The sequence below is a fragment of the Pyricularia grisea genome (assembly GCF_004355905.1).
Source record: "Pyricularia grisea strain NI907 chromosome Unknown Pyricularia_grisea_NI907_Scaffold_2, whole genome shotgun sequence".
NCBI classification, from domain to species: domain Eukaryota; kingdom Fungi; phylum Ascomycota; class Sordariomycetes; order Magnaporthales; family Pyriculariaceae; genus Pyricularia; species Pyricularia grisea.
Genome location: NW_022156717.1, coordinates 8,016,196 through 8,041,337, shown reverse-complemented (window position 1 = coordinate 8,041,337; position 25,142 = coordinate 8,016,196). Strand labels below are relative to the sequence as shown.

Below are 25,142 nucleotides of genomic sequence, written 5' to 3'. Positions count from 1 at the left end.
GAGCGCCAAGTGATCCGGGCCTCACAGAAGTTGAGGGCCTGAAAGTCCTGGAGTACCTCAACTGCTTACCTCCAACTGACGTCCAATCTTCTACCACCTAATCAGCTTTCGCAAGACGGTAGCTTCGTGAAAGCATTCGCAGTCAACTTTTCCCGGAAAGTCCTGTTCGCTCCAGCCGGCTTGCGAATCTTACCCTTCTACTACTCAGGCTTCAAGACCTATTATCCCAACTTGTGTCTTCGGAGAGTTAATTGTGTACGCAGTTTTCCTGAACTCAATAGCCCCCTGTGAGGCCTGGTTAGCTTTCTACCGGCATCGCCCGCCGACCTCTTTTGAATTATGACACTGGGCATTTCGGAACAGCCTGGGATCTTCTCTTCTTTCAGGCAGACTACGATCTTAACGGAGGCATGCGCTGACGATGTGCTTTTGTGTATAGATTTCGAATCACCAAGCGCGATGGCAACATACGGCTACGGGCCACCTCCTCCTCCCCCAGCTGGGGCTCCACCACAAGCTTACCAGCAACAGTACGGCCAGTACCAACAACAACCAGCTGCTGGACATACTCACGGAGGCCATGCGCCGCGAGGAGGTCGGGGCGGCCACAGCGGACGCGGCGATTTTCACGCTTCTCCACCATCATACCCCTACAATAACCAACCACAACCCCCTCCTAGTTATGCCGGGCCTCATCATGCTCCTCCAGTGCGTCGCTGCTTGTGCTTTTGCTTTAGTTACTCTTTTTTTTTTTCCCATTCTTCATGTCATGTGCTAACTGTGTCTCCGTGTGCAACAGCCTCCCCATACACCCTTAGCGCCCCAAAACTACCACCCTAACTACGCGCCCCAGCATTATCAGCAACCTCAATATGCCCATCAGCAACAATACCCTCATCAACAGCCGCAGCAGCCCCCACAACCACCACAGCCACCTTATGCTCATCACTACCCCTCCTACCCTCAGGCCCCAAGTGCGCCTCCTCATCAGCCATGGGGAGGCCCTGCGACAGCTGGTCATCAGCCTGCGGGCCCTGCTCACTACGGATCAGGACGTGGTAGAGGCGGGCACCAAGGGGACCGTGGCGGACACAAGCCAGCTGCTGCTATGGGCCCGCCGCTGCGCATGGGTTTCGACAATCGCGGTCCAGAGCCGCCTGCTTTAGTGAGCAGCGCTACTGTGTACCCTCCTCAACCCTTCGGGCCTCCCCAGGGGGCCACGCCGTACGCAGCACCGCCATCATATCACCCAGGTTATCCGCAGCCAGGGCCACCTCACATGCATGCTCCTGGCCCTCCTCATTATGATCCATACCAGTCTGGCCAGCACGGTGGTGGTCGCCCTCACGGACGCGGTGGTTTTCACAATAGCAACCGGGGCCGGCCTCATACTGGTGGCGACAAGATGCGCCATAACAATCATAAGAAGCCTAACGGGGCTCCCTCCACACCCCAAAGTGGCCATCAGAAGCCTGATGCACCATCCGCGGGGAAGAAGAAGAAGCGCAAGACGAACACCCTTGGACTCACCCCTGGTGACGAGTCCGATGATGATTTCAATGAAGAGGCGAAGCTTGTCGAGCTGATAGGCCCAGATGCCCCCAAGTATGTTTGTTCCTTTGTTTTTCACTTGTTATGTTTTGTGTCGTATGGGCTTGCGTTTGTACCTTGCCCCAAACATCTTTTCTCGTAGTGATTCGTATTGACCAAGACACACTCCTCACAGTCCCACCGATATTGCTGCATGGATCGCAGAACGCAAAGCCAACTTCCCCACGCAGGCGCGTATCAAAGCTCTGGCTGCAGCTGCGGCAACCTCCAACGGCGACAAGACGAAAGATGGCAAAGATGCCGCAGTCTCGTCACTTGAGAAGCAGAAGCTCAAGGCAGAAAAACTCAGGAAGCAGCTTGAAAAAGTAGAATCGAGTATCAAGCGTAAGAGGGAGCAGCAGGACGAAGGTGATGACATGAGGGATGTCAAGGCCAGTCCTTCCTCTTCTGACGATTCCCAGTCGGACTCGGAGAAGCCTGAGGTTCTGCCCAGCCGCCCAGCCGTGCCACCACCGTCGAAGAAGGCAGATCCCTCAAAGCACTGCAAGTACTATTCGACTGGTGGTGTATGTGGTAAGAAAGGCAAGTGTCGCTTTGTTCACGACGAAGCAGTTCGATCTGCTGCCCTGCGGGAGCGTGAGATGAATGGCGGCAGAATGACACTACAGCAGCGCCTAACGCTGAACGACAAGGATCAAGAGGATCTCACGATTGTCAAGACTCTTCAATATCTCAAGGAGAAAGGCCTCATTGATCAATCGGGCAGTACGCCCAGCTCGCAGCCAAACAGGTCGGAGACAAGTGCCGACCTGCCACCTCGCCCAGCTGTTGTTGCTACCTCATCCCGCGCGTCAGCGGATCCCTATCAGGGGTGGGACCTAAATGGCTTTGGTAACTCGGGAGCAAGGGACTCGGTCTAGAGGGCCAAGTACCTGGGGAATCTGTCATGATAGGTGTTTTAAAGGCGAAGTGCCCTGAAGCTATAAGATGACGGTTTCTTTTCTTCCTTGTTTTTTTTGTCTGTACCAAAAACTCATTAGTTGTTGCCATACCCTTATTTCCCTCCTTTTTGCCCCCTTCTCTTTTTCACCAAAGTATTCGCGCTGCCAACAGCTCTAATTGTCGATAATTTGTACCTCTTTGGCGTTTCTGTTTTTATGTTTATCCACGATTTGTTAGATTTTCTTGCTCTTCATGCTTACAGGAGTTACGTGCACATTGCAACTTCACGTTCAGCATCTCGGCCTTGGGCCATATCAACCGTGTCACATTCGTTTTCGCTGATGGACTCTAGGGAGTTTTGCAAATCAGAATACCATTGAATTCGCACTTGATTTTGATTTTTAATCGGTACTTTGACACATTTGTTTCTTGGCCGTCTTACCAGTTCGTGATTACCTCCCCGAAACGTTCGCAACCCGAGGTGGGGAATATGTCAAATCAAACACCAAAGCACAGAGCGGCTCACTGTCTTGGGCTGAGAGCAAGTGCGAAACGTGTGGTTACAGTACCTAGGAATCGGCAAACTCCATCTACCCACGGTTCTATTCCTAGTAGCAAGTTCTCTCGAACAGAAACACGACCAAAAGAACATTATGTTTGTCGTGGATCTAGAAATATGCTCTGATTAAACACTAACAAACAAACGCTTATGTTATGCTATCCACCAACTCCCCGCAATCCAATAGACAAAGTTTGATTCTCGTCTACTTGTTTCCTGCAAAGCCTTGTCTAGCCGTAGTCAAATTTGTAACAATGAGCCCTCAGTTCGTTTTCCAAATCTCTATTCAGGTCAAGACTCAATGTGAGATATTCGCTAGAGCAGATAATACAACCATTGTAGAGTGCATAGGCTTGAAAACTATCGCCGCCTAGACATGGATTCCAGGAGCCGTTGTTTCCGTTCCTCTTTGGCACGCTTGAGTCTCTGCTCTAGGGCTTCCTGTTCACGGTCCTCGCGACGACCAAGTATCTCTGCTCTGTGCTCTTCCTCGTCAATGTCTGAAATACCGGCCTCCATATCAGATTCATTATCAGAGGCGTCGGCATATCGTGGTCGACCGTAACCGTTCTCCTCCTCGTCGTCGTCGTAGTCGATAAAATCGTCCATGTCGTCCTCGTCGTCCTCGTAATAGCGGCTTTGGCGGGACCGATAATCCCGTGAACCGTTGACACCAGCTGTGCGATGACCAGCGTTTCGTGAGCTTGTGGAAACTTGGCCAGGCTTCTTCGCTCCATTGGGCTTTGGTCGGGCGGTGCCCTGATACCCTGTGGTTGCCACCGCTGCCTTCTTGACCTTTTTCGCCTCGGTGGCCACTGCTGATTCCTTCTTGCCATTAGGCGTAGGCCTTGCTCCAGGTGCACCAGGACTCCGTATCCTTCCGTTGGCTCTATCTCCGTTCCTGGAGACGGATGGCCCTGCTGTCCTGCCTTTCTGTGCAACCGACCCGCCCCTAACGTCGTCCCTCCCGTTTGCTGAAGGACCCCGTGTCGCCTCTAATTTTGGATCTGTCCTTTGACGGTTCAGTGGTGGTTTCTCGACTGCTTTATGCTGAATTTTGCCGATAGGTCCTTGGCTCTGCTGCGCCTTTGCCGCACGTGCCATAATCTCAGCAAACGAACCCTTTTTGGGGGCTGTTTTCGGGGCAGCGACCGAGGTGGCCGGCCTTGCCGATGCCGGGGTTGGCCTTGGTTTTTGGGCTGATGCTGTGCTCTGACCGACACCTGCCGAAATCCTGGGGGTAGATCCAGGCGTCCTTCTGTTCGGGTCGGATGTTCCTTGATATACTGGTCGCGAAACCGGTGCAACCGAGGGAGAAGCAGCGGTGGTGGTAGGGCGAGAGGTTGTCACAGGGACCTTTCTGGGAGCCGTAGAGGTTGTCATCCGTGCCAACTTATCACCACCGTTTCGGAGATCATCGTCGGCCTTCCTCTTCGGATTTATGTTGATTTTGGACGGCTCGGCTGATTTCGGCTTTTCGCCCGTAATCGAAGCAAGCAAGTCGACAATCTGAATGAAGAATTCACCACAACGTCAGCTTTCTGAAAGATATCTCAGGTTCCTTGGGATTCTACGCGTCCTCAAGACGTACCGGCATTTTGAATTTCAAATGCGGCACTATGGCCAAGGCTCTTTTGTCGATGTTTGGATTGGGAGGACAAGCCGGGCGTGCAGTTTAAAAAATCTTGGTTGAAAGTTTTCGTCGGGTGCTGGTTGGCGAAAGATCTTTTGACCAATCCAGTCGTCGCCTTTGTTTGCACCTTTTTCCAACGCAGTCTAGGTCGGTCGGTTTCGGAGTGATGACGAAAGGCGGCGGCGGCAAGGCAAAACAAAAGGATCACGAGCCGAACGCGGACCGGGGGCGGAAAAGAAAAATGCACATCAAAATGATGGCCTTTGACCTCGGTGAATTTTGGGTTGGGAACCAAAATGAGGTAAGGCGAAGTCGGTGGTAATTATTGAGGGCAGCGATCGAAACAGCGAATAACGAAGTCGTAGGAAATTTGCGGCGTTGGGGCTGGGCTGCAATCAAACAAACTCACTAGCAGAACAAAATCTATATGTAGACAAATAATTATGTAAGGCGAAAGACAAGGCCAAGTGTTGAATGCAGGGTCATCAATCAAGATTGTAGCAGCAAAATGAAGAAGATAAAGCGAGAGAGAGGGGTTGGCAGAAGATGCAAGAAGCAAACAACAAACAGTTGGCACAGGGTTCAAAGGAACCTAAGAAGTTTTCGGTTCATTGGGTGGCCTTTCCATTCAAGCCACGGTACAAGTAGATAAGTTGCCTACGTTCCCTAGGTACCCTAAGCCAAGGCAAAAAGGTAGGGATGCTCTCACTTCTCAGCCCACATGCGGTCACCAGTCCCGTTCCATTTGGGCGGGAGGCGCGTGCTTGTGTGGGTCCGTGATGTAGAGTCCGATTCGATAGAGTGTGTCGTGCTGAGGGACTACGTACTATGCACCAGGGAACCTCCAGAGTTTGAGTCACGGCAGACAAGGCCAATGACAGAATCACGAAGCTTTTTACGAATGGATGTACGTTGACGCCGAACAAAAATCTAGTAAATAAAAAATGTGGAAGATGATTCTAGAAAATGCAGCTACCGAGTTTATTAATAATGATGATGATAATAAATAAAAATGAATACCTTTGTTTCTTTTTTTTTTTTTTTTTTTTAACTTAATTACCGGGATACTTGTAAACCCAAACTTCAAAGCTGGCCACGTAGAGTCGAAGGGGAGTTTGCTGCAAGGAAACCAGGGTGCAAGGCTGCCATGCACTCACGTACTTTATGTATCATGTAGGGGGCCGCTTAGGCAACGGCAAGCGATCAAGCATGTCAGTGCTTACGTCTAATGAGATCTAAGCAACATGGCAATCATGTGACCTCAATACGAACATCAATGAACGGCGCACCAGTCAGATTACAAAAAAAATAAAGGCATAAAGTAAATAGTGAAGGCATCACTGGATCTGTTTGTTTGGAAATCGTACCGTCCACAGCGAGACCATTCAGATAATGTAGCTGGTTTAAAGTCCGTAGTTCATTTACGTCAGGTACAAATTTTAGGTAGGTACATTCCATTGTTTCGAGAAACAAAAAAGAAACAAACCAGAACGATTGCACCCGATTCGTTAGAGCACTACCGGCGTCGCCCGGAATTCAAACGGCGCGCGTCGAGGGGGCACTCATATTCGGACACGGGTCCGCATAGGTGGGGCCAATCCCGCCGGTTGCCCATTCCTTGCTCTCCTATACCCTGGTCATGTGACTCGAAATTGGAGACTCACAAAGTTGCCTTGAAACCCCGCCGGGAACTTTTTTCGCGGACACAACCAGACGTTCTTGTCATCGCAAAAACGCAAAACCTCAAAAAGAACTCGAAGAGTCAGTCTCCCTTGGGGTTAAACTGATTGATATCTCGTGTTCTCTAAACTTTCAATAAGTGAGTTTCCTCGCCCCAAGCAGAATATTCTGAGCACAAACGCGAATTGCTCAGGTCGTCGTCCTAACAATTATTCGCTTCGCAGGAACCCAATCTTCAAAATGAAGCACCTCGCAGCTTACCTTCTTCTCGGCCTCGCCGGCAACGAGTCGCCCTCTGCCAGCGACATCAAGACCGTCCTCGAGTCTGTCGGTATCGAGGCCGATGACGAGCGCCTGGAGAAGCTCATCTCTGAGCTCAAGGGCAAGGACATCAAGGAGGTACGATATTACCTCCCAACAGGCTTACCGACAAAACCAAGAGAGAAAAGCTGTTGCTAACATGAATCTTTTTTTTAACTACTACAGCTGATCGCTGAGGGCTCTGCCAAGCTCGCTTCCGTGCCGTCCGGTGGTGGCGGTGGTGGTGGTGCCGCCGCCGCTGCCGGTGGCGCTGCCCCTGAGGCTGCCAAGGAGGAGGAGAAGGAGGAAGGTATGTTGTTTCTGTCATCTTTTGCCGCCTCACTATCACCACAGAGCAAAGCGCTGACCAAGTATCCCTCACGATTCAGAGAAGGAGGAGTCCGACGAGGACATGGGCTTCGGTCTCTTCGACTAAGCAACACGCCATCACGATATGGGAGTCGATTAGATCATGTCTACGACTTTGGGAACAAGCAAGATTGGACTGGGTCCTGTCACGTTGTCACGACCTGCATTATGAACTGGCTTGGAGGATCTGATGTCAATCGGTTTCGTTTGGGCGCGGATATTGGGGGGAAAAGTAAAAATTTGGTCGGCAGATACCCAGGAACTCGGCTTCGTTTCTCAAACTACTTTTCGTTCCCTTGTGCCAGTTGATACAATGTGTGCATGTCGTGGGATTTTGCCAGCAGATCCACATAAGCGGAATGCGGTGTGTCTACTAGCTCGAGGGGACGGTATGTATAGCTGGCTTTTACATGATACAGGTGAAATCGAGAATTGGTTGTGATTCAAAAGAAGTGCGTCCGTTGTTGAACGAACAAGGTAAGCTTATCTAGGGGATGATTGGCATTTCGACTACACTTGGGCAGCAGAAAGTTAGCTGCGTATCGAGTCAGATTACCTAATTCACACATAATTGTGCCAGGTGAGAGTGGCTGTCCAGGTAGTAATCAGTTTTTTGTCACAGACCTTTCCCCAAACCTATCTACCTTACTTGGGTACAGTGTGTGGACGGTTGGACTGGTCTAGTTCATGGAAATTAACTACTTAGTCAATTGCTTGGCTGGGATGCGCGTTTGGATTTATCTCCACAAGTGACATTAGTTGCCCGGCAACTGTTCTCAAGACACACTATTGGCGGATCCACATTCATGGTTCCAGTTTTGTACACATCGGCAGTGAAAATGCTACCATGACTTTCGCGCTCCATTGCTCACATACTTCTTACCTAGGTAGGTACGTATTCGTGCATTGGCTGCTGAGATTGCCTTTTCTACCAGGCTCTCCGGAGTTTTGGTCGCCTTTTTTTGACACGCCGAGCAAACTTGCAGCGTTTTTTGTTTTGTTTTTATCATTGTATTTTATCACGTTTGCCACCGTTTAGTCTCCGCGGCACGCCATCCCTTGAGGTTGGGGCGCGTCGTGAAAGTAAACACAACAAATATCGACTCTACCTCGGGAAACCTCCCAGCACCACCAACACAAAAAATGTCTATCGTATCACCAACGCCCATGGGCGGAAGCCAGTTTACAACACTTGGCAGGAGGACATCTGCGAGGCAGGCATTGAGGCGCCCGCCATCGCGACAGCAATTGGCCCATCGACCAACGTCCGACTCGAACCCGATTGGCAGCTCTCGGCTGCCTGGTGCTACAGACAACAATGTCCAGGGCGGCGCACAAAAATACGTCAACGACAACGACAGCTCAGACGAAGAGATCCCCGTGCCTATGAAGCTCAGTGCTCTCACCAAAGCACTCCTTGACGATGGCGGTCCGTCTGCTACTGCTGCCAATGCGGCCCAACCGGCAGCTGTTCCTACGCGCCACAGGAGCTATCTCGATCGGGGCTTGGAGCATAAAGACTCGGATAAGGAGGTTGGAACTTTGCGGGAAAGTCGTCGAAATGTGCGGGCTGGCAGCGCGCAGCTGAACTCGTCACCAAATCGCGGTGTTGAGCCCAGCTCCGCTCCAAGGAAGAGGGTTGTTCGCCTAAGCTCGACCAGTGCAAGCGTCAACACCACTCCTGGTGGGTCAAGCCTTCAAAGCAGGGTTCGGAGGTCATCCACGCATAAGAGACCGGCGAGCAAGGAAAGGACAGATGAGAGAAACAAGGTATCTGGTCCCGAGCCAGTCGCCAGCCAGGACTCTACTGCAGCCGCCGACTCTGGTGCCGGCATAAATACCCCTCTGACTGGCGCCAGGAGGGTGCGCATTGTTGCTAATTCCTCAGCAACTCGGGGTAGAACGCCTGGATCTGTTCTCAGGTCGTCTAGCTCGGCCGGCACGTCTCGGCTTCCCAGTTCGGCTGCGCAAAGCGACCACGAGCAACCAGAAGAGCCGAGGACGGAGCAAAGGACAAGGACGTCGCTCAACAACAACAACAACAACAACAACAGCGGCGCAAATACCGCAAAGAAACCCGACGACCCTGCTCCCCAGAGCTCGATGCGCATGAAGCGTATCGGTCAGCTCCCTGGGAGCTTTCTCAGTGGTCCCGCCCGCCGAGGTAGGAGACGGCAGAGCGATGAGGAGGAAAACGCCGCAGCAGATGAACATTATCAAGATCAGTATATGCATGGATTGCGGGAACACGAGCCTGAAAGTATTGCAAGGCAGCAGCCTGGCTCAGGTGCCGGCTCGTCGTTTCACTCGTCCAGCTATAGAGATCAGGCTGCCGCATCTGGGAGCCCAGTTAGTATCAAGGATCCGGCAAGAGTTGCGCTCCGTAACAAAACATCACCGGGTTCCGCCGCAAAGACAGACGGTGATACTAATAAGGAGAACGTTCCGCCTGAAGAAGCACACGAACCCGCACCCGTCTATCAACCGGTGCTCCCGTCTGCACTTGACCAGGAAAACGCCGTGTCAGCCGCTGTCGCTAGGTCAAAAGAAATCCTTTCAATGCACGAGAAGCTGGCCGCCAGAGATCCCGCGCCGCTCCCCCAAGTACAAGCACCTGCGATGCAAAATCAAAGGGCGCCATCACCAGAGCGCAAAGTGCTTTCTCACATGAGCAGAAATACTCCATTGAGGCCAGCTCCTCCACCTCCACCCAAGATGAGCGTATTAGATGCTGTAACTTCCACCGCGGGGGCCGCCACTACCGCCCAAGCCATCAAGAAGCAGCGAGTGCTTCTCAAGGTCAATGGGCGTGCATACAACAGGCTGGATTGCATCGGGCGAGGCGGCAGTGCAAAGGTCTATAGGGTGACAGCTGAGAACGGCAAGATGTTTGCTCTCAAACGTGTATCCCTTGAGAATGCCGACATAACTGCGGTCAAGGGATTTTTGGGCGAGATTGAACTGCTCAAACGCCTTTCCGGGGTTGACCGCGTCATCCAGATGTACGACTCTGAACTCAACCAGGAGAAGAAGTTACTCAGTGTGGTAAGTCAACTTCATTTTCCCGCAACAAGTTCTTCCTGTCATGAAATTCCGGCGAATCCAGAACATTTAACTAAGTCTGTGTATGATGTGTCTCTTTAGCTCATGGAGATGGGCGAGCTTGACCTAGGCGACCTGCTCAAATCCAGACATAGCCAGGAGGATTACAAACTCGACACAGTCTTTGTTCGCTTCATATGGAAGGAGATGCTGGAGTGTCTGCAATCCGTACATGCCTGTGACATTGTCCATTCGGATCTCAAGCCAGCAAATTTTGTCATGGTCAAGGGGCGGCTGAAGCTCATCGATTTTGGCATTGCCGGGGCCATCCAGACGGATGAGACGGTCAATGTCCACCGCGAGAATCAAATAGGGACACCAAATTATATGTCTCCCGAATCCCTCATGGACTCTGCTCACTACTCAGCCACAGCGGCCAACAATGGACGTCCCGACCGATCACTCAACCGCACGAGGGTGATGAAGCTGGGCAAGCCCAGCGACGTCTGGAGCTTGGGGTGCATCCTGTATCAGCTGGTGTACGGAACACCGCCCTTCGGACATATCCCGAACCAACTTGCTCGGTGTCAGGCCATTATTGCATGGGATCACAAAATAAGCTACCCCGAAAAGGGCGCCGGCGGAGTATTCGTCCCACCTTCGCTCATCCGAACGATGAAGAGGTGTTTGATTCGCGACCAGCAATACCGGCCGACATGCGGGGAGCTCCTCACTGAGACTGACCCTTTTCTCTATCCGCAAGAGATCGACATGGATCGCGTGCTGCCCATGACGGAGGAGCTTCTCACAAGGGTCATCCACAGCGTGGTCAACCGTTGCCGCGACCGCATGCCGACTGATGGCGAACTAATGACGGCCTGGCCCAATGCATACTGGGCTTCGGTGAAGAAAAGTGTGGGGAGCAAGGAATCGAGATCATGACGATAATGAATACTGTAATGACGGACTAAAAAGTGATTGTTTGTTTACATTATACCTACCACCAACCCCTGAAGTTGGATTTAGTAGCGGGGTTGGTCTTTTTTTTTTTTTTTTTTTTTGGTGTTTTTAGCTCGAACCTGTCATTGTATTTCGCTTTCGCCTTTGTTGTCAATATCCATAATGCGTTTCTTGCCATTTTTTGAAGTTAATTCACCCTGTACAGTTAATTTTGTTTACCCACTTGCCTGTGGCTGCTCAAGTCACTTGTTGCCTCAAGCATGCATGCCTTTGTAGCCAGTCAGAAACATGGTTTGTTCCCCATGGAACATAACATTTCGAAGCGTCTTGCCATTTTACAAATACATTCGATAAGTTGCCCGTGGAGGAGACTCCCACCGAAAAAAAACAAATCGCCTCGATTCTATATTTTTGTACAAGTGTTGGTGACATAGTCGATACAAACGAAACATATTATGGCTCAAACAGAAGTCATTTCATCCAACTCTCATCCTGGCCCGTCTTAAAGAGGCAAATCGAGCCCGTCAAAGTATTAGCAAAACGTCACTCCCAGCTTTCACCTTCTGACCACGCATTCTCAAGACCAGACAATGCCAGTGTCACTGTACCCAGGTGCAGAAGCGGGCTTCGGGGCAGGCTCTTCGGGCAGAAGAATCTTGAGCTCAGAGATACGGATGGTGGTATAGAAGTGCTTGCTCTTGATGGTCTTTGCACGTCTAGTTCTCCGCTTCTTGACGACCTTGAGGCGAATCGGCTCAGAGTCGGTGCCAATGACGGTGGCACGGCACCTGAACAGATCGGTGCTGACATATGGCTTGCCCTGCAAGGTGAAGTCGCGCGAACCGATGGTGGTAGCGCGGTCTAGGCGGAGCGTGTCGCCGGGAAGAACGCCGGGCATCTTGAAGGGCAGGCGTACAGAGTCGCCCGGGGTCACGAGGTACGGCTTTCCATGGATGTGGACCGTTATGTAGTGCTTCGGCTGGGCGGCGAGGAGCGGGAGGAGGTCTGGGACGGAGGAGGGTGCTGACTCCGTTTGTGGGTTCGGCGGTAAGGACGGCGCGCTGATGGATACGTCTGATGGGTTGGAACTTTGTGCCTTTGCCAGCGAGGGCTGCTCGGCAACGGGTGCCGACGTGTTGAACCAGTTTGCGTGTTGTAATCGGAGTCTGCTGGCAGCGGGAGCCAGCGTGGACGTAGCAGGTGCTGCAAGCCTGGGGACGGATGACCTCAAGCCCCCCAAGGAGCGTAGAAATGTGTTGTTCATGTTTTCCCCTTGTACTTTCCACCTCCGTACCCTATTGTTTTTTTTTTGGGGGGGTTTTGTGATGAGGCCGGCCCTGGGTGTGTGTGATATGGTTGGTGAGCTTTCCGTATCGGAGCGGCTCAATCGACGGTGGATTTTTTTGCGGCCGTCAGGGTGGTCCGTACCACACAGGTGGTCCGAGCTTCGACAGCTCAAGCCCGTTGAACCTCAATATGCGTACGTACATGTGTATGCATATGTGCGCCGAAACAAAGACATGGGCAGATTAAAGTGGACGACACCAAAACTTCAGAGACGAATGGAGACGTCCAAATATCATTCGTCTTATGAGTGCTATACATCTCAAGATTATCAATTTGGCTTCCTAATTAATTAATTTTCTTTCGTTCTTTTTTTTTTTTTTTTTTTTTTTTTNTTACATAATAACTAGCACCAAAATTTGATTATTAACAAATTTAAAAATAATATAATTTATTATTATTTTTTTTTTCTTTTTTTTTTTTTTTTTTTTTTTTTTTTTTTTTTTTTAATTTCTCGCGCTAGACACGACCGTGATTTGAGTGACAAAATGTCACGTGGGATCGCGTTTCAGCTTTACTGTAGTCGCGCATATCACGACTACTGCCCATTGCTTCTTGTTGTTCCAGCGTGTCGGCGGGTGGATCTGCCGGCAAACACCTCCAATTGGGCCTCATCGGCCCAGTTGTTTCATCATAGACGTTTCGGCGAATATTTTCGCATGCACCTGACGACTCGTGCCTGTGAAAATTTGGGCCGTGTCGGTGTTTGACGGGAGGGACCGAAAGCCGACCGAATGACAGACGAATGCGCGCCACCTTTGCAACGAAGATACGATAAACCCAGAGACGATCTCGAGAGATTTATGGCAACAGTGAGGACGATCCCTGAAGAAACAATGGACAATGATTTGCAAAACTAAAATATCTGGGCCCGTGGAGAAATGCAAACTTTGAATGAATAAAATGAATGCCAAGGCTCTTTTTTTTCAGTCAAGATGATGCGTTGATCTTTTTTTTTTTTCTTCATTTTGCATTTTGGCAAGGCCGCGTGGCTTGTGACCGCAAGAGTGTTCCTCAAATCGGCCGATTCGTACCGAGACAACAGTCTTGGTGCCCCATGGAGTGAGTGGTTGCCGTCGCTTCCGCACAGGCCAGGTCACCATGGCTACCAAGCCTGTGAGCCAGCGTTCTGTGCGGAGAAACTAAACGCCTCCACTTGCATTTCCCTTTCAAGACGTCTCCGAGCATGCCCAGATAATTTTAGAGAGAGGAAAAAAAAAAAGTTTCTGTACCCACGTAGCATGTAGATAAGGTCATTTAATAGCAAAAACCCAAAGTACCTCATAGCGGTACCAGCTATTAGCGACTACTACGGTAAACTGGAACTAGCCTATTTTGATTGTTTCTTAGGACGATGCTATCTATAGTGCATGAAAATAAGATGTCAAATCATCTCAGTTATTCCATTCATCTGAATACAAGTAAATATATCAGGCCATATTCAGCAGGTAGTATGACATTCGACGGCGAAATAAAAACGGTCACGAAAAAAAAAATTAAAAGATCAGAGAGGAAAAAAAAAATCATATTCCTTTCACTTCTCTGATTGTCGCCGGGAACCAAACTGATGAGGGGTTTCATCCGGTGTTGCCCATTGAAGGATGCCCAAACAAAGTCGCAGCTTGACAGGGGTCAGGTACATTAATTCAAGATTTGGAGACACGGACAGGGGTGATTAGGAATGCGGGACAATCAAAGTTTCCACTTAAACGCACATGAGATGGGTCGATTGGCCAATCGTGTAGCTCTGTCGTCCCAAGCTTCCAGCCACTACTTCTTTCTTGGGCAGTCGCATCGTGAGTGAGGTGACTACTGTTTGGGTCTGAGGCGCTCTTGCCCAGTCGACCACAGGACCACCCGCACCTGCCCACCCTTCCCGGCGTTGCGCTCAAATATCCCCAGACGTCCTCCTCCTCATCTCCGTTTTATTATTAGGCTCAATCCTCTACTCGCTACTGATTTCTTTTTATTTTACTTCCCTCTCCCGTTCAACGTCTTACAGACATAACAACGCCTCATCGTTCTGGACGAAAACTCCTTTCGAATATCTTGGGCTCACAAGTAACTGTTATCCCTTGTTTCCTCTCCCACACCGCCCACTTTCAGCATTTTTTTTTTTTTTTCAACCCGCAAGCAGAGCACCGGATTATCTATCCGTTATTGCTACTCATTCTTGAAGAGAGTAGTGTCGCTTGCTCTCCGAAAGCCTTTTCATCGCGGGTTGAACTACTCCAGTACGAGGCCTATCTAGCCGCTTTATCCAACTTTTCACTTCACCACCGCACAATCGCAGCAATGTTGAGCAAATTCGCAATCCTCGCCTGCTCGGCGCTTCTGCCTGTTGTCACGGCCCAAGTGCCTTCTCTTCCGTTCAACATGAGCTACACGCCCGACCTCAGCTCGGCAAAGGTTACACTTTCGCAGAAAGGTATGCTGAATCCCACATGGCGGGGTTGCACTTGTTTTCATGTACACGCCAACGACGAGTGTTGCGCCTCTTACTAACTTTTGATTCCGTTCGCGCCGGATAGCTGAATGGTGCCGTGGCGAGACGATTGTGTGCGATAAGCTTTGCGGTTCACCCTCTCAAATCCCCAAGACGAATGACTGCTCCAGCGACACTCTGGCATACAGCTGCATTTGCCAGAACGGCACAGCGCCGGGCTTGCAGTACTACCAGAACAGTCTTCCTTCGGTAGGTTGAATACAGTCTACTGAATTCTATTTAGCACTGCTGACAAGGTACCATAGTTCATCTGCGAGGAAACCTTCAAGCAATGCGAAGCCGCAAGGGCCGGTGATGCTCGTGGTCAGGAGGACTGCAAGACTGGGGTGAAGAGCAAGTGTGGCACTCTATCGGCAGACAGCGTTACAAGCGGCGGAAGCAATGGAGGTACTACCACCACCACCAGCAGCTCTACTCCTAGCGCGACCCAGGGCGGAAGCAGCCAAGGTGGCGCCACATCGTCTACTCAGCCTGGATCTGCCGCCACCCAGCTTCCGCAATTCATCGGCATGGCTGCCGCTGCCGCAGTCATGGGAGCCTTTGCTCTGTGATAATGGCTCGACGACGCCAAGAGAGCATACCAAGGGGATGAATTGGCCTTTGCCACTTGTTCCTCGTATCACGTCTCGAGTACGCTAATGCAGCCTTGAGATTTTTGTCTTTTTATGTATGGAATTGAGCAATTGAAGATACCACCCGCGCACGATTACGCTATCTATTTCTACACTCCCTCTCGCGCTGCTGGTGGTGAATTGGGAGTTGTTACGACTCTTGAACAATCGGATGGAAAACAGAATGATGGGGTTGCCATGATTTACTAGGCGTTGGGTTTTGCAGCTGTTATTCTTTTTCGTCATAGCCTTGTGGAGGTGGCGGTAATTGGGAGGCCGTCGGCAATATTTCTCTCTATCTTACTGTGTCTGACTGGCCTCCCGTTAATATTGAACGGTCTCCACCAATACCAAACTATCACGAAAGTTCACAACATAGTCGCCTACCCAGCCTGACTTGTGATATTCCTTAGTTTTGTTTTACTCATTGTCTTCCTGACTAAATTGTTGAAACACTATATCCTTAGGTTTTGCATCAGAAGTACTCATTCTGGGAATCTACTCAACCCAAGTCATTAAGATGGAGTGTGTGTAATGAATGACACTCTCATCATTCATTCGTCATCACTCACATCTCACGCGCTACCACGGCCTCTCATACCCATTCACCTCGTCGGACGATCCTGACGATCCTTCCGCGATACTGGTCACTGGACGACATCGATTTTCTGACGGAAACTCAGTGCCAAGTATACAACTGTATACCCACCCGATAGATATACTGCTGCGGGCGGACATTATAAGTATAATCGAGGAGCGGTTGGCACAACTTACTCCCGTCTAAAGAACTCCAAATGTGACGAGTAATATCCTCCAAGTACCTGGGCTCCAGCTTGTCTTCAACCAGCCGGAATATGATATCACTGGTCAAGACAGAAGGCTGCTTGCTCCCCACAGCCCCTGACAACAGAGTAATAAGTCTCGACTGGAGCAGCAGTATCGCGGTCCAGGCTCTTTGAACGAAGCCGAGTTCCAGGATGGGGATATCGTCCCTTAGGGCCGTCCACAACTGCCCGTTTTCTGATTCAAGTGTCTTGTCGGCTCAGGATGCGTCGTCAGCGCGGGAGCCAAGATCGACGATCTTCATGTTTTTTTTTTTTTTTTTTTTTTTTCTTCAATGCCACCCAGACCTGCACCCATGCTTCAGCTGTCGCTTGACCCGCGCACCACGGCACCAACTGCAACGTGGACGATCCCTTTCCTCTTTGGGCCCCCGACGGCGGACCGGGTTGACTAAAAAAAAATCATATGCTAGCCTATTCGAGTTCTACAGTAGGCCTAGTATAGAGTCTTGGTATCAAAATACTCAACATGAATAATTGAAACTTGTTGCGCAATTACTCATGAGTATGCTGACAAAATCAACAGATAACAGAAATAAACTCATTCCGGTCAACATTCGAATTTTTTTGCGCCGAGTAATTTCCCATTAATTACGAGCTGCGGGCCAGGCCCCGGGTAGACAGGCATCCCCGATATATCTCGGTGGTGCGTCTCTCTCTTTCTGAGAAGTGATTAGCAGCAACTCGAGTCACAAATATAGCATCTGTAAAGCTCATTTTTCTCGACATTCTTAATTCGCACACCGACACTGACGAAGGAATTTATTGTGCCCTTTAGCATTATATCCATGTGTCATACAACCTCGCTAGGGCTATGAATAGACGCATCAAACAACCAATAAGTCAACATCGACCAGCATCCGTCGGACAAACACAACGATTCCCATGAGTACTGGACCGTCTGTTGTGCCCTGTATGCCCCGTGAGATTTAAGTCTGCCCGGAATAGAAATAAATGAGGAAAAAGCAAAGAAAAGCGACAAGACGATTTGAAGAGGACAATGGCCACCGCGCAGCCTTTACAGTCATCGCAAATCTAAGGCTGAATGTCATACAACACCGAGGAGTCCCATTGGGCGCCAGTTGATATGGCCCGATAGCCAAGTCCCTGCAGCTGCCGGAGATTACCAAAAGTCGATTGGTGCTAGCGAGTTTGGGACATTGATCTTTTCCCCAGAAGGCACCCCGTGTCCATTATCGCATAGAACGCCAATGTCGTCCATCTCCTTCACCATCTCCAGCGTGCGCTTCAATAATGACTCGATGCACCCCTCTTTTAGGAGATCTTTTGTAGTCCACTCAGCTTCATCCCCTAGATTCAAAGTCATGTTTGACTTGAAAATCTCATCAGCTTGATTGGATGATACGGACGCCGTGAACCAAGTCGAGAAGATGCCTTGGCCCGGGTTTTCCTTTGCCAGAGAGGCTCTGTATCGATTCCAACCTCCGTGTCGGCCCGGGAGCAGTGTTGCCGACATATCCTGGACTTGCGTAACGCGAAGTTGAGTTTCTTTCTCAGGAGAAACAAAGCTAACGACGTGCAGAACACGTAGTGCAGTCACTATGGGCTTATTCGGACTGCTGTGATATGCCTCAGTATAGCATAGCTTGGGCTTTCCAGTCGTGTTTGGGCTGTAAAGAAAGACATGTCTATTAGCTTAACTTATGCCGACGTCCCCATATCGACAGCTGTATCTATTGGGGCGAACTCACGGAATCTCCAAAGACTTTACCAGGTTCTCGGCAAAGGTCTGACACAGATTGTTAATCCCTTGGGCCGAGGAGCATGCAGCAGTAACAGCTAAATCCCAATGGCGATGGATGCAATGGATGAGAATCGGGGACACTTGGTGAGATACACCCCTGATCTCAAACTCGAAGCTTTCAGCCTCAACCTCAATCACAAAAGCCTTGTCATTGCTGATCTGACAAGTGAACTCATATACCACCCGGACACCATGTTGTTTCCATGGCATCGCCTTTACAGCTTGTGTACGGGGAGTAGCACACCGCCTGGTAATATCGTGCAAAGCCTCTGCGTCTTGTCCGTATATGGACAGTATATCTGCAAAGAGTATGTCATCCGACGACGAGTACCGCTTGTGCATTCTTTCCAGGAAAAGCTCCGGGTCCCAACCGTAATGATTCTCATATCTTTTGTTCGTTGCAAGCCCTTCTCGGGTGAATCTTTTGAGGTAAACGCGTCCAAGCACAACGCGGAAGTCTACTTTGCCCCTTCGGAAACGTAGATGCTCAATCAAGCTGCCAACCTTGTTGTTGAGATCTTCCACAAATACAGCATCCGGATCCAGCATCATAGGCGGTTGACTCCGGTGAGAATGTGTCTGCAGCCTGCGTGAGGGTGCCATCTGTCTCATTGTCTTGTGGTATGTGTCGGTTTTCCTATCATCATAGGCCACAATCGAAGGACGCAGACTAAGTGATCCTTGGAGGGGAATAAGTGGCTCCATATCAAAGGCAAAAGGTCGCGGTGTATTTGTAATATGTGTTGGCGTCGTTCTAAAATTTGTCTCTGTTTGCTTCATCTCCCGAGCCATATGTGGCGTCTCCTCAAGCAGACGATGCGGGTAGAGTATCTTTGCCGACACCCGAGTCTCAGATTCGCTGACTGTCTGCGGGTGCTCAACGGAGGCTTGTGGTCTTGAGCTGGATTTTGAGTTTGCTGGCGTTCCGAGGGCCGGATACTCCGCGAAAGAGTTCAAAGCCGGAGGTGGCGGAGCAGGCCATGTATCCTGACCCGATGCTTGCGTTCCTATACGGCTCCTATATGAGTCCAGTGCACTGGCTTTGCTTGTTTTCGGTGTTCCAGCTGCAGAAGACCAAGGTCTTTTTGCCCCTTGTGAAATGTGAGGCTGGTTTCCTGTCGACTGTGGTCGCGAAAAGCCCAAATGTTTGGGTTGTCCTGCGTCAGTTCCAACATTCACCGCGTGCCATTTTTCAGTCGCATTGGTGATTTTGCTCTTTTGGGGAGCTCGTGGTTGAGATAACAGCCCAACAGTCGCTGGAGAAGCCTGCCTTGCTTGTTGGAATCCCATGATTGGAGGAGCAGCGACCTCATGCGATATTCCAAGGTTAGAATCGATCACTCCGTTTCCCACAGGGGGATCTAAAGTAACGTTTTGCATCCAACCCATAACAGTAGGCTTCTCTCCAAAATAGGAGCCGGCCTTGCTCGTGTTGCTCGCTGCGGCAGTGACAGCGCTAGGCTGCTTAGAAACGTATGTCCAACGGGCAGTTTGCTGAATGTACCGCCTCCCTTGTGGGACTTCGAACAAGCCCTTTGACCGAGGACCGAAAAAGGACTGCTGTTTGCCGTTAGGTCCAACTTGCACGGCTCTAATGCTGATAGTATTCTTGAGTTCTTTATACTCTTCGGGCGTGGCTTTCAACACATGCGTGGGATCTAGGATGCATCCTGAGACTAACACGGGGTTTATCTCGTTGCAAAGCCTGGCCTCCACTGGCGTACCCCGGGCAGACGACTCTGTATAGAGAGTATGCTGGACCTGAGGCTTGACCTCATGGAAGCGTTTGCGTATATTTGAAAGACGGGTGATGGCCGTGTCAACGTCGCTCCGGATCTGGCCACCGATATAGACGATACGTCCTACTCCGGGCGCTGCTATACGGACGCTTGACAGATTTTCAAGCTCGCTGATCCACTCAGGGCAAATGATGTCTTCACAAGTAACGTGCTCGGGCTCCAGATCGTCGATATCCTTGAAAATGCGGACAAATTTGTATTGCTGGAAGTCCGAAGGGACTTCGGAGATATGAGCAAGCTCCGTGCCGGAGTGGGTGTCCAGTCCATTCTCATTAGGTATCGCGTTGTTGTCGTCGATAGGCTGCCGAAGACGGAGTATCCATGGATGGGCCTGGTGGAAGTTGGGTACGAGAAAAAGGTAAGCAAGACATAGAGGAACGACGAGGCACTTGGTGTAAGCCTATAACATACCAAAGGGTCCTGATCTTGGCCGACCACATCATCCCATATAATTGCCTGATCCAGAGTCGACAAAAGGCTTGCGAAGCGGTCCTGGACCTTGAGGGTGTCCTTCTTCAGGCAGACAACCCTGTTATTCACAAGTCAGAATGTCTCGCGGCAGTTTGAGTACAGTTGCTTGCGGGCAGACGGTAATCATGGCAGAAGACCTGTTGCCGACTTACTTGAACCAGTTCTCCTTAATCTGGAAAGTGATATCGCAGCCAGGCTTATATTAACTGGTTGTCAGTATCAAAATTACCTAGGGTCGAAAGACATATCCGCAGGCTGGGTTCCGGTGGATGTACTCACAATATTGAAAGCCTTTGCCTTGCTCAAAATGTGCGAGATGGCTCGCTCTTGGTAGATCCAAAATGACATGACGTGAAATTCATCATGCGTCTTGACCAAGCCCGACCGTGACCGCAAAGGATCAGAGTCGGATTTAGAGGGCAAGGTATTTTGCATTGTCCAAGGATTAAAACCGGGATGCTTTTGGTATTGGGTACCATCTGAATACCGGAGCTGATTAGCTTGCAGTCAGAGATGAGTGATCAAGGCAGCTGATGCTATAAACGAATGATGCGACGGGAAGATTTTCTGCCACACACTCTCTTTCTACCTAGGTTGTTTACCAAGTCAAGAGGTAACTGGTAAGGTGCCCAGGTGAGGTAATGTAAGGCAGTTATGTACTAATGATGTTTTCTCGACGACGAGGTGGAAAAATCAAGCAGGCTGTTAGGCGAGCAGAGGTAGAATCCAATGTTGGTGGGTTGAGCTGGGGTTATCACAAACGGCAGGCACGAACTGGACAAGAGGGAGGGAGGGCACGGGTGGTAGGTTGACAATACCAAAAACTAACTGCCCGTGCAGTTTTTCACAGCAAATGCACACAGTCTAACCCTAGAATCCAGATAAAGTACCTAGAAAGACCCGAGGAATAACAAAGAAAGGCCTTCTTCCTGCCTTTGATCAGAGTTGTAAATGCCGTCAGATGTTGCCGTGTCACAGCAGCCTTGGGACTGAGTTGGTAATCAAACGATAGAACAAACGGAAGAGAAATAAAAGCCAACCAAAATCTTCCAGAAACTGCCTACGGATGCTTCTATTGATGGGTACCTAGGTCGGGTAGGTGAAGGCAGTAGCTTGGGGCACCTCACGGCCGCCAAAACCTTTCCACGTCTCGTCTGCCATAGAAGCATCTGGGGGGTGGTGGCGGCTGTCATATTATAGCCCTTCTTTTTTGCCTGACTGCTTCACCGACCTGCCCACAAACGAAGCAACGATTTAGACTGGCCAACACGTTTCCTGTTTAGGTAGAAGCCCTCGATGCAGCCCCATTCTCAATCTTCAGAGCCAAGACAGTGGGACAAGCTTCCTATATTGAATCCGTAAATGCTACGGTATCTCTAGAGTAGGCACCTTCGAGATCCCTCGCTGAGAACAAACAATGTCACCCTGGGAACCAATGCAACAAGAAATATCAGGAGTCATGGCCCTGACGCGTCTTTTCTAGAATGAACCCAGTATGATATTTGTTGTTTTGTCGACAAATTTGAACCGAAGTGTGAAACGCCGTCGTAGTACACCAAAAAAAAAAAAAAAAAAGAAAGGAGCCCAAGGAGGAGAGCAAAAAGAGAGTGCGTTTGGTAGGTTGTTGTCGAGGAACAACCATCGAAATATCTATAAAACAAACAGCCTGTCTTCTGGAATCGCGAATATGTACCTCGAAATAATAGGGATAAAAAAAAAGTAACGCCAATTTTTCATAGAAGGAAGAAAAGAAAGGTAATTCCCCGATATCATGGGTGTGGCAAATGCACCACATTCATGGTATGCCAAGCACCGTTGTCAGTAGCTTCTTGTATGCTGCCTTGCCTTGCCCGTACGTAGAAAACGGGTCTCGCAGCTCATCTTATATACGCAGGGTGTGGACCACCAATGAACTCATTGTTCGGTATCTTTTGATATTTGTTCATTGCGCACCCTTTACGTTCTCCTTGACCTGCAGCGCCCATTTGAGCTTATGCAGCACATCTCTGGCTTCCTCGAGCTGTCTCGTCTGCTCCTCCTCCCGCTGCGCCGCCTTGGTCTTGATGTCCCGTAGCGCCTCCTCTTGCGTCGCCTTGTACTCGGCAAACTTTGCCCCGATGGACTCGTTCTGCCGACGGAGTTCTCTAATATTGCCGTCCTGCTGATCGCAAAGCTCACGGAGGGTATTGATCTTGTCGTCGTCGAGTGCCCGCTCCTTGAGCAGTTGCGCCATCTCCTTGCGCACCCGTGAGAGTGCTTTCTCGACCTCCTCCCCTTGCTCGCGCCAATGGCTGCTAATGGCGTTGTAACGACCCTCCATCAGCGCCGCATGTGTCGTTGCCTGTTCGACGGTCCGCTTTGAATCACCGCGCACCTTGTCCATCTCCTCACGCCAGGTCCGTTCCTTATCCCGTGCGTCGGCTGTCCGTTGCTTCTCGAGCTCTACGGCTGCTTGTAAGCTTTCGACCTTGCGTTCCTTTTTAGTCAGGAGGGTCTTTGTGATGTTGGCGTCTAGCAGACGGCTTTCGTACTCGGCCGCCATTCGCTCCATTTTGTCCTCCAGTAACCGAGCTGCCTGTCTTGACTCCTCCGCCTTGAGCTTTTCTATCTGTATATCCCGCTTCAGCGACTCGTTGTCCGAGACCAGTTTGTTGATGACCCTGCCCGTCTTCCCGCTCAGGGCTGCCTTTCCCACCGTTGAATCCCACCCAACCTCTTCGGAGGACTCCTGTCGGCCCATTTTTGACGCGTTTCCGTTGCTTGGGCTTGTGCTTAACCCGACGTTCCGGCGTAAATATGAATGATCTGTAACCCCCAAACTACTTTCCCTCCTTGGTACTTCAACGCTACCCCTGCTGTCCGGGCTTGGTGTTCTCGATGCCTGTTTGAGCTTTTGATGCTGATTTGGTGCCGCCAGGTGCGCCGCTGTCGGTGTGTTCTGGCTATTTTTCGTTTTGGGGTTTGGCGACGATTCGCTGCCACCGTTTGTTTGTGACGTATGCGGTGAACTCGAAGATACGGTACTGTATTCGCTCTGAAGAGAGCTGGAAAACGCCGACGCGGAATTCCGGGCGGACCACTCTGTCGAGTCTCCGTCTTCGTCGTACGAGGGCCTGCTGTCGTGGTTCGGCACAGAACGAATAGTCGAGGCCATTCTCTGGCAATGTCCAGGGGATAGTTGCGCCGAAGGGGAAGTCGGGAGTGAGGGTAGAGGTTTGCTGCCGTTTTGTTGATGTTCTAACGCAGAAGTGCCCCCCATGTTCCTCGCGTACAGTGAGTGGATCGGTGTCGGCGTCGTTCGTTGTGGACTGTCATCGATCGATGCTCTTGTGGCTCGTCTCGGATCTGCATCCAACGATAGGCGGCCTTTTGTTATCCGTGGGCTTAAAGTCAGTCTTATGCGCCAAACGGTCAAATGTCAAGTGTGATTTGGCAAAAGCCTGCAGATCGTGTTAAGCGCTCCGGAAGGTAGGTATGCAAGTACGTCTCACACCAAACAAGACATGGAGGCTTCGGGGGTTGTTGTTTTTAGATTGAATACAATAAAAATGGTGGGATGCACGTTAGGAAGATGAGTTAAGAGGGGAAAATGCAGATAGATCTACAGGCTGCTCGCGACTGTTGCCCACAAGGCCCCCTCTCAGCAGTATGCAAACGGTCTCGGCTTGGTGTTTCATGGGCAGATCGACCGCGCGCAACGTACCTATGGAATCGTCTTGTTGAATTTTGAAGACAAAGCGTGATTTCTCGGATGTGGAATGCGGCCGAGGCTTCCTCAAGCGATTGAGCATAGCAGCAGCACCAGAGGCCTGTTTAACCAGGTAAGAACCGATGGTGTCGGACGCGGGCCGTTCAGCGGATGAGCGACTGGATGACAGCTGCGCTTTGTTTGCTATTTCTTCTGGTGGCGTTGCTCTGTCAGCGGCCGTTTCCATGGCCAACCCCATCATCGGCGTCAAAAATATGTACACAAGAAAAAAAAAAAAAGGTCGCAGAAAGAGAGCGAATGTTATTGAGGACAAGGACAAGGCAGAAGAGAATTGAATTGGATTTCGATGTCTATTCCTTTTGGGCATCATTTGTTCTTTGTTTGTTTCTCTCTGTCTGTCCCTGTCTCGTCCCAAGTCTCACGGGCAGTTGTGCCATCGGATGCGAAAATGAACGAACCTACCAGACTACTGCTGTTAAAATGTACATGTGTGCACAATGCACAAAGCCAATTGAAATTACGGATGAGGAATGTCGAGCCCGATCCGTCTTAAGCAATTGATTGTCCGATGAACAAACGAGCGATTGACGACGATAAACAAATGTGACGAAATCTGCGAAAGGTTTGGGGGGAAGGGACTCAAGGCGGATGACTTGGTACTGTACCTTACCCAGGTGCATTACTAACTAACTGTACGTACCGTACCCTACTTTTAGGTACGGATAGCAACTATTAACTATACTTGAACCAATGTACTCGGCTCATTTTCATGGCCAAACTCCACAAACCACATGGACCAACCAGCTGTACTAAAATGCATTTTGGTCACGCGGTGGCTACGGAACTACCTCATCTACATCCGGGGGTGGAAATTTGTTATTCAGCCTCACAGACAGACAGTCAGTCTACAGGTAGGGCAGGGGGGAAGCTTGAGAGTAGGTACCCAGGAGAGGGTAAAAGGGACAATAAAAAAATAAAGCAAAGGGGAAAGGGTATTTCAGAAACAAACAGCTGTGCAATGAAATCGGGGGCGTGCATAGCAGGGGTTCATCTTAGCAT

General features: G+C 50.2%; 8 protein-coding genes across 8 annotated transcripts; 4 read left to right on the top strand and 4 right to left on the bottom strand.

The window, feature by feature from the left end:
- The first annotated feature begins 89 nt into the window (after nucleotides 1–89).
- On the top strand, nucleotides 90–5,292 carry PgNI_04993 (uncharacterized protein). The gene is made up of 5 exons (XM_031125034.1): nucleotides 90–255; nucleotides 440–708; nucleotides 800–1,605; nucleotides 1,727–4,561; nucleotides 4,644–5,292. Exons 2-4 carry the CDS (start codon nucleotides 460–462, stop codon nucleotides 2,469–2,471), a joined length of 1,800 nt encoding a protein of 599 aa, XP_030985664.1. The 5' UTR covers nucleotides 90–255; nucleotides 440–459; the 3' UTR covers nucleotides 2,472–4,561; nucleotides 4,644–5,292.
- Nucleotides 3,413–5,292, bottom strand: PgNI_04992 (uncharacterized protein; the record flags this gene model as incomplete). The annotated part of the gene is made up of 2 exons (XM_031125033.1): nucleotides 4,644–5,292; nucleotides 3,413–4,561 (listed from the first exon to the last, which is right to left on the bottom strand). The coding sequence occupies exons 1-2, from the start codon at nucleotides 4,647–4,649 to the stop codon at nucleotides 3,413–3,415; spliced, it is 1,155 nt and encodes a 384-aa protein (XP_030985665.1). The 5' UTR covers nucleotides 4,650–5,292.
- A 1,084-nt stretch (nucleotides 5,293–6,376) lies between these two features.
- On the top strand, nucleotides 6,377–7,456 carry PgNI_04991 (uncharacterized protein). The gene is made up of 4 exons (XM_031125032.1): nucleotides 6,377–6,504; nucleotides 6,590–6,764; nucleotides 6,852–6,975; nucleotides 7,055–7,456. Exons 2-4 carry the CDS (start codon nucleotides 6,606–6,608, stop codon nucleotides 7,099–7,101), a joined length of 330 nt encoding a protein of 109 aa, XP_030985662.1. The 5' UTR covers nucleotides 6,377–6,504; nucleotides 6,590–6,605; the 3' UTR covers nucleotides 7,102–7,456.
- A 721-nt stretch (nucleotides 7,457–8,177) lies between these two features.
- PgNI_04990 (uncharacterized protein) lies at nucleotides 8,178–11,018 on the top strand (the record flags this gene model as incomplete). The annotated part of the gene is made up of 2 exons (XM_031125031.1): nucleotides 8,178–10,079; nucleotides 10,179–11,018. 2 exons carry the CDS (start codon nucleotides 8,178–8,180, stop codon nucleotides 11,016–11,018), a joined length of 2,742 nt encoding a protein of 913 aa, XP_030985663.1.
- A 595-nt stretch (nucleotides 11,019–11,613) lies between these two features.
- On the bottom strand, nucleotides 11,614–12,300 carry PgNI_04989 (uncharacterized protein; the record flags this gene model as incomplete). Its single annotated transcript, XM_031125030.1, has 1 exon — nucleotides 11,614–12,300. The coding sequence occupies one exon, from the start codon at nucleotides 12,298–12,300 to the stop codon at nucleotides 11,614–11,616; it is 687 nt and encodes a 228-aa protein (XP_030984369.1).
- A 1,984-nt stretch (nucleotides 12,301–14,284) lies between these two features.
- PgNI_04988 (uncharacterized protein) lies at nucleotides 14,285–15,864 on the top strand. The gene is made up of 3 exons (XM_031125029.1): nucleotides 14,285–14,808; nucleotides 14,912–15,075; nucleotides 15,132–15,864. Exons 1-3 carry the CDS (start codon nucleotides 14,676–14,678, stop codon nucleotides 15,435–15,437), a joined length of 603 nt encoding a protein of 200 aa, XP_030984368.1. The 5' UTR covers nucleotides 14,285–14,675; the 3' UTR covers nucleotides 15,438–15,864.
- A 1,598-nt stretch (nucleotides 15,865–17,462) lies between these two features.
- PgNI_04987 (uncharacterized protein) lies at nucleotides 17,463–20,809 on the bottom strand (the record flags this gene model as incomplete). The annotated part of the gene is made up of 5 exons (XM_031125028.1): nucleotides 17,463–17,970; nucleotides 18,052–20,234; nucleotides 20,315–20,432; nucleotides 20,527–20,546; nucleotides 20,654–20,809. 5 exons carry the CDS (start codon nucleotides 20,807–20,809, stop codon nucleotides 17,463–17,465), a joined length of 2,985 nt encoding a protein of 994 aa, XP_030984374.1.
- A 1,015-nt stretch (nucleotides 20,810–21,824) lies between these two features.
- On the bottom strand, nucleotides 21,825–24,321 carry PgNI_04986 (uncharacterized protein; the record flags this gene model as incomplete). The annotated part of the gene is made up of 2 exons (XM_031125027.1): nucleotides 21,825–23,740; nucleotides 24,078–24,321. 2 exons carry the CDS (start codon nucleotides 24,319–24,321, stop codon nucleotides 22,317–22,319), a joined length of 1,668 nt encoding a protein of 555 aa, XP_030984373.1. The 3' UTR covers nucleotides 21,825–22,316.
- Between the last annotated feature and the right edge of the window lie 821 nt (nucleotides 24,322–25,142).

What these genes read in the sequence shown, in the direction of transcription:
- PgNI_04993 (XM_031125034.1), top strand. Translation starts at nt 460, where the DNA reads ATGGCAACATACGGCTACGGGCCACCTCCTCCTCCCCCAGCTGGGGCT. An exon ending in GGCCTCATCATGCTCCTCCA is followed by an intron (nt 709 to 799) that starts GTGCGTCGCTGC and finishes CGTGTGCAACAG; the next exon opens with CCTCCCCATACACCCTTAGC. An exon ending in ATAGGCCCAGATGCCCCCAA is followed by an intron (nt 1,606 to 1,726) that starts GTATGTTTGTTC and finishes CACTCCTCACAG; the next exon opens with TCCCACCGATATTGCTGCAT.
- PgNI_04991 (XM_031125032.1), top strand. Translation starts at nt 6,606, where the DNA reads ATGAAGCACCTCGCAGCTTACCTTCTTCTCGGCCTCGCCGGCAACGAG. An exon ending in AGGGCAAGGACATCAAGGAG is followed by an intron (nt 6,765 to 6,851) that starts GTACGATATTAC and finishes TAACTACTACAG; the next exon opens with CTGATCGCTGAGGGCTCTGC. An exon ending in GGAGGAGGAGAAGGAGGAAG is followed by an intron (nt 6,976 to 7,054) that starts GTATGTTGTTTC and finishes CTCACGATTCAG; the next exon opens with AGAAGGAGGAGTCCGACGAG.
- PgNI_04988 (XM_031125029.1), top strand. Translation starts at nt 14,676, where the DNA reads ATGTTGAGCAAATTCGCAATCCTCGCCTGCTCGGCGCTTCTGCCTGTT. An exon ending in GGTTACACTTTCGCAGAAAG is followed by an intron (nt 14,809 to 14,911) that starts GTATGCTGAATC and finishes CGCGCCGGATAG; the next exon opens with CTGAATGGTGCCGTGGCGAG. An exon ending in ACCAGAACAGTCTTCCTTCG is followed by an intron (nt 15,076 to 15,131) that starts GTAGGTTGAATA and finishes AAGGTACCATAG; the next exon opens with TTCATCTGCGAGGAAACCTT.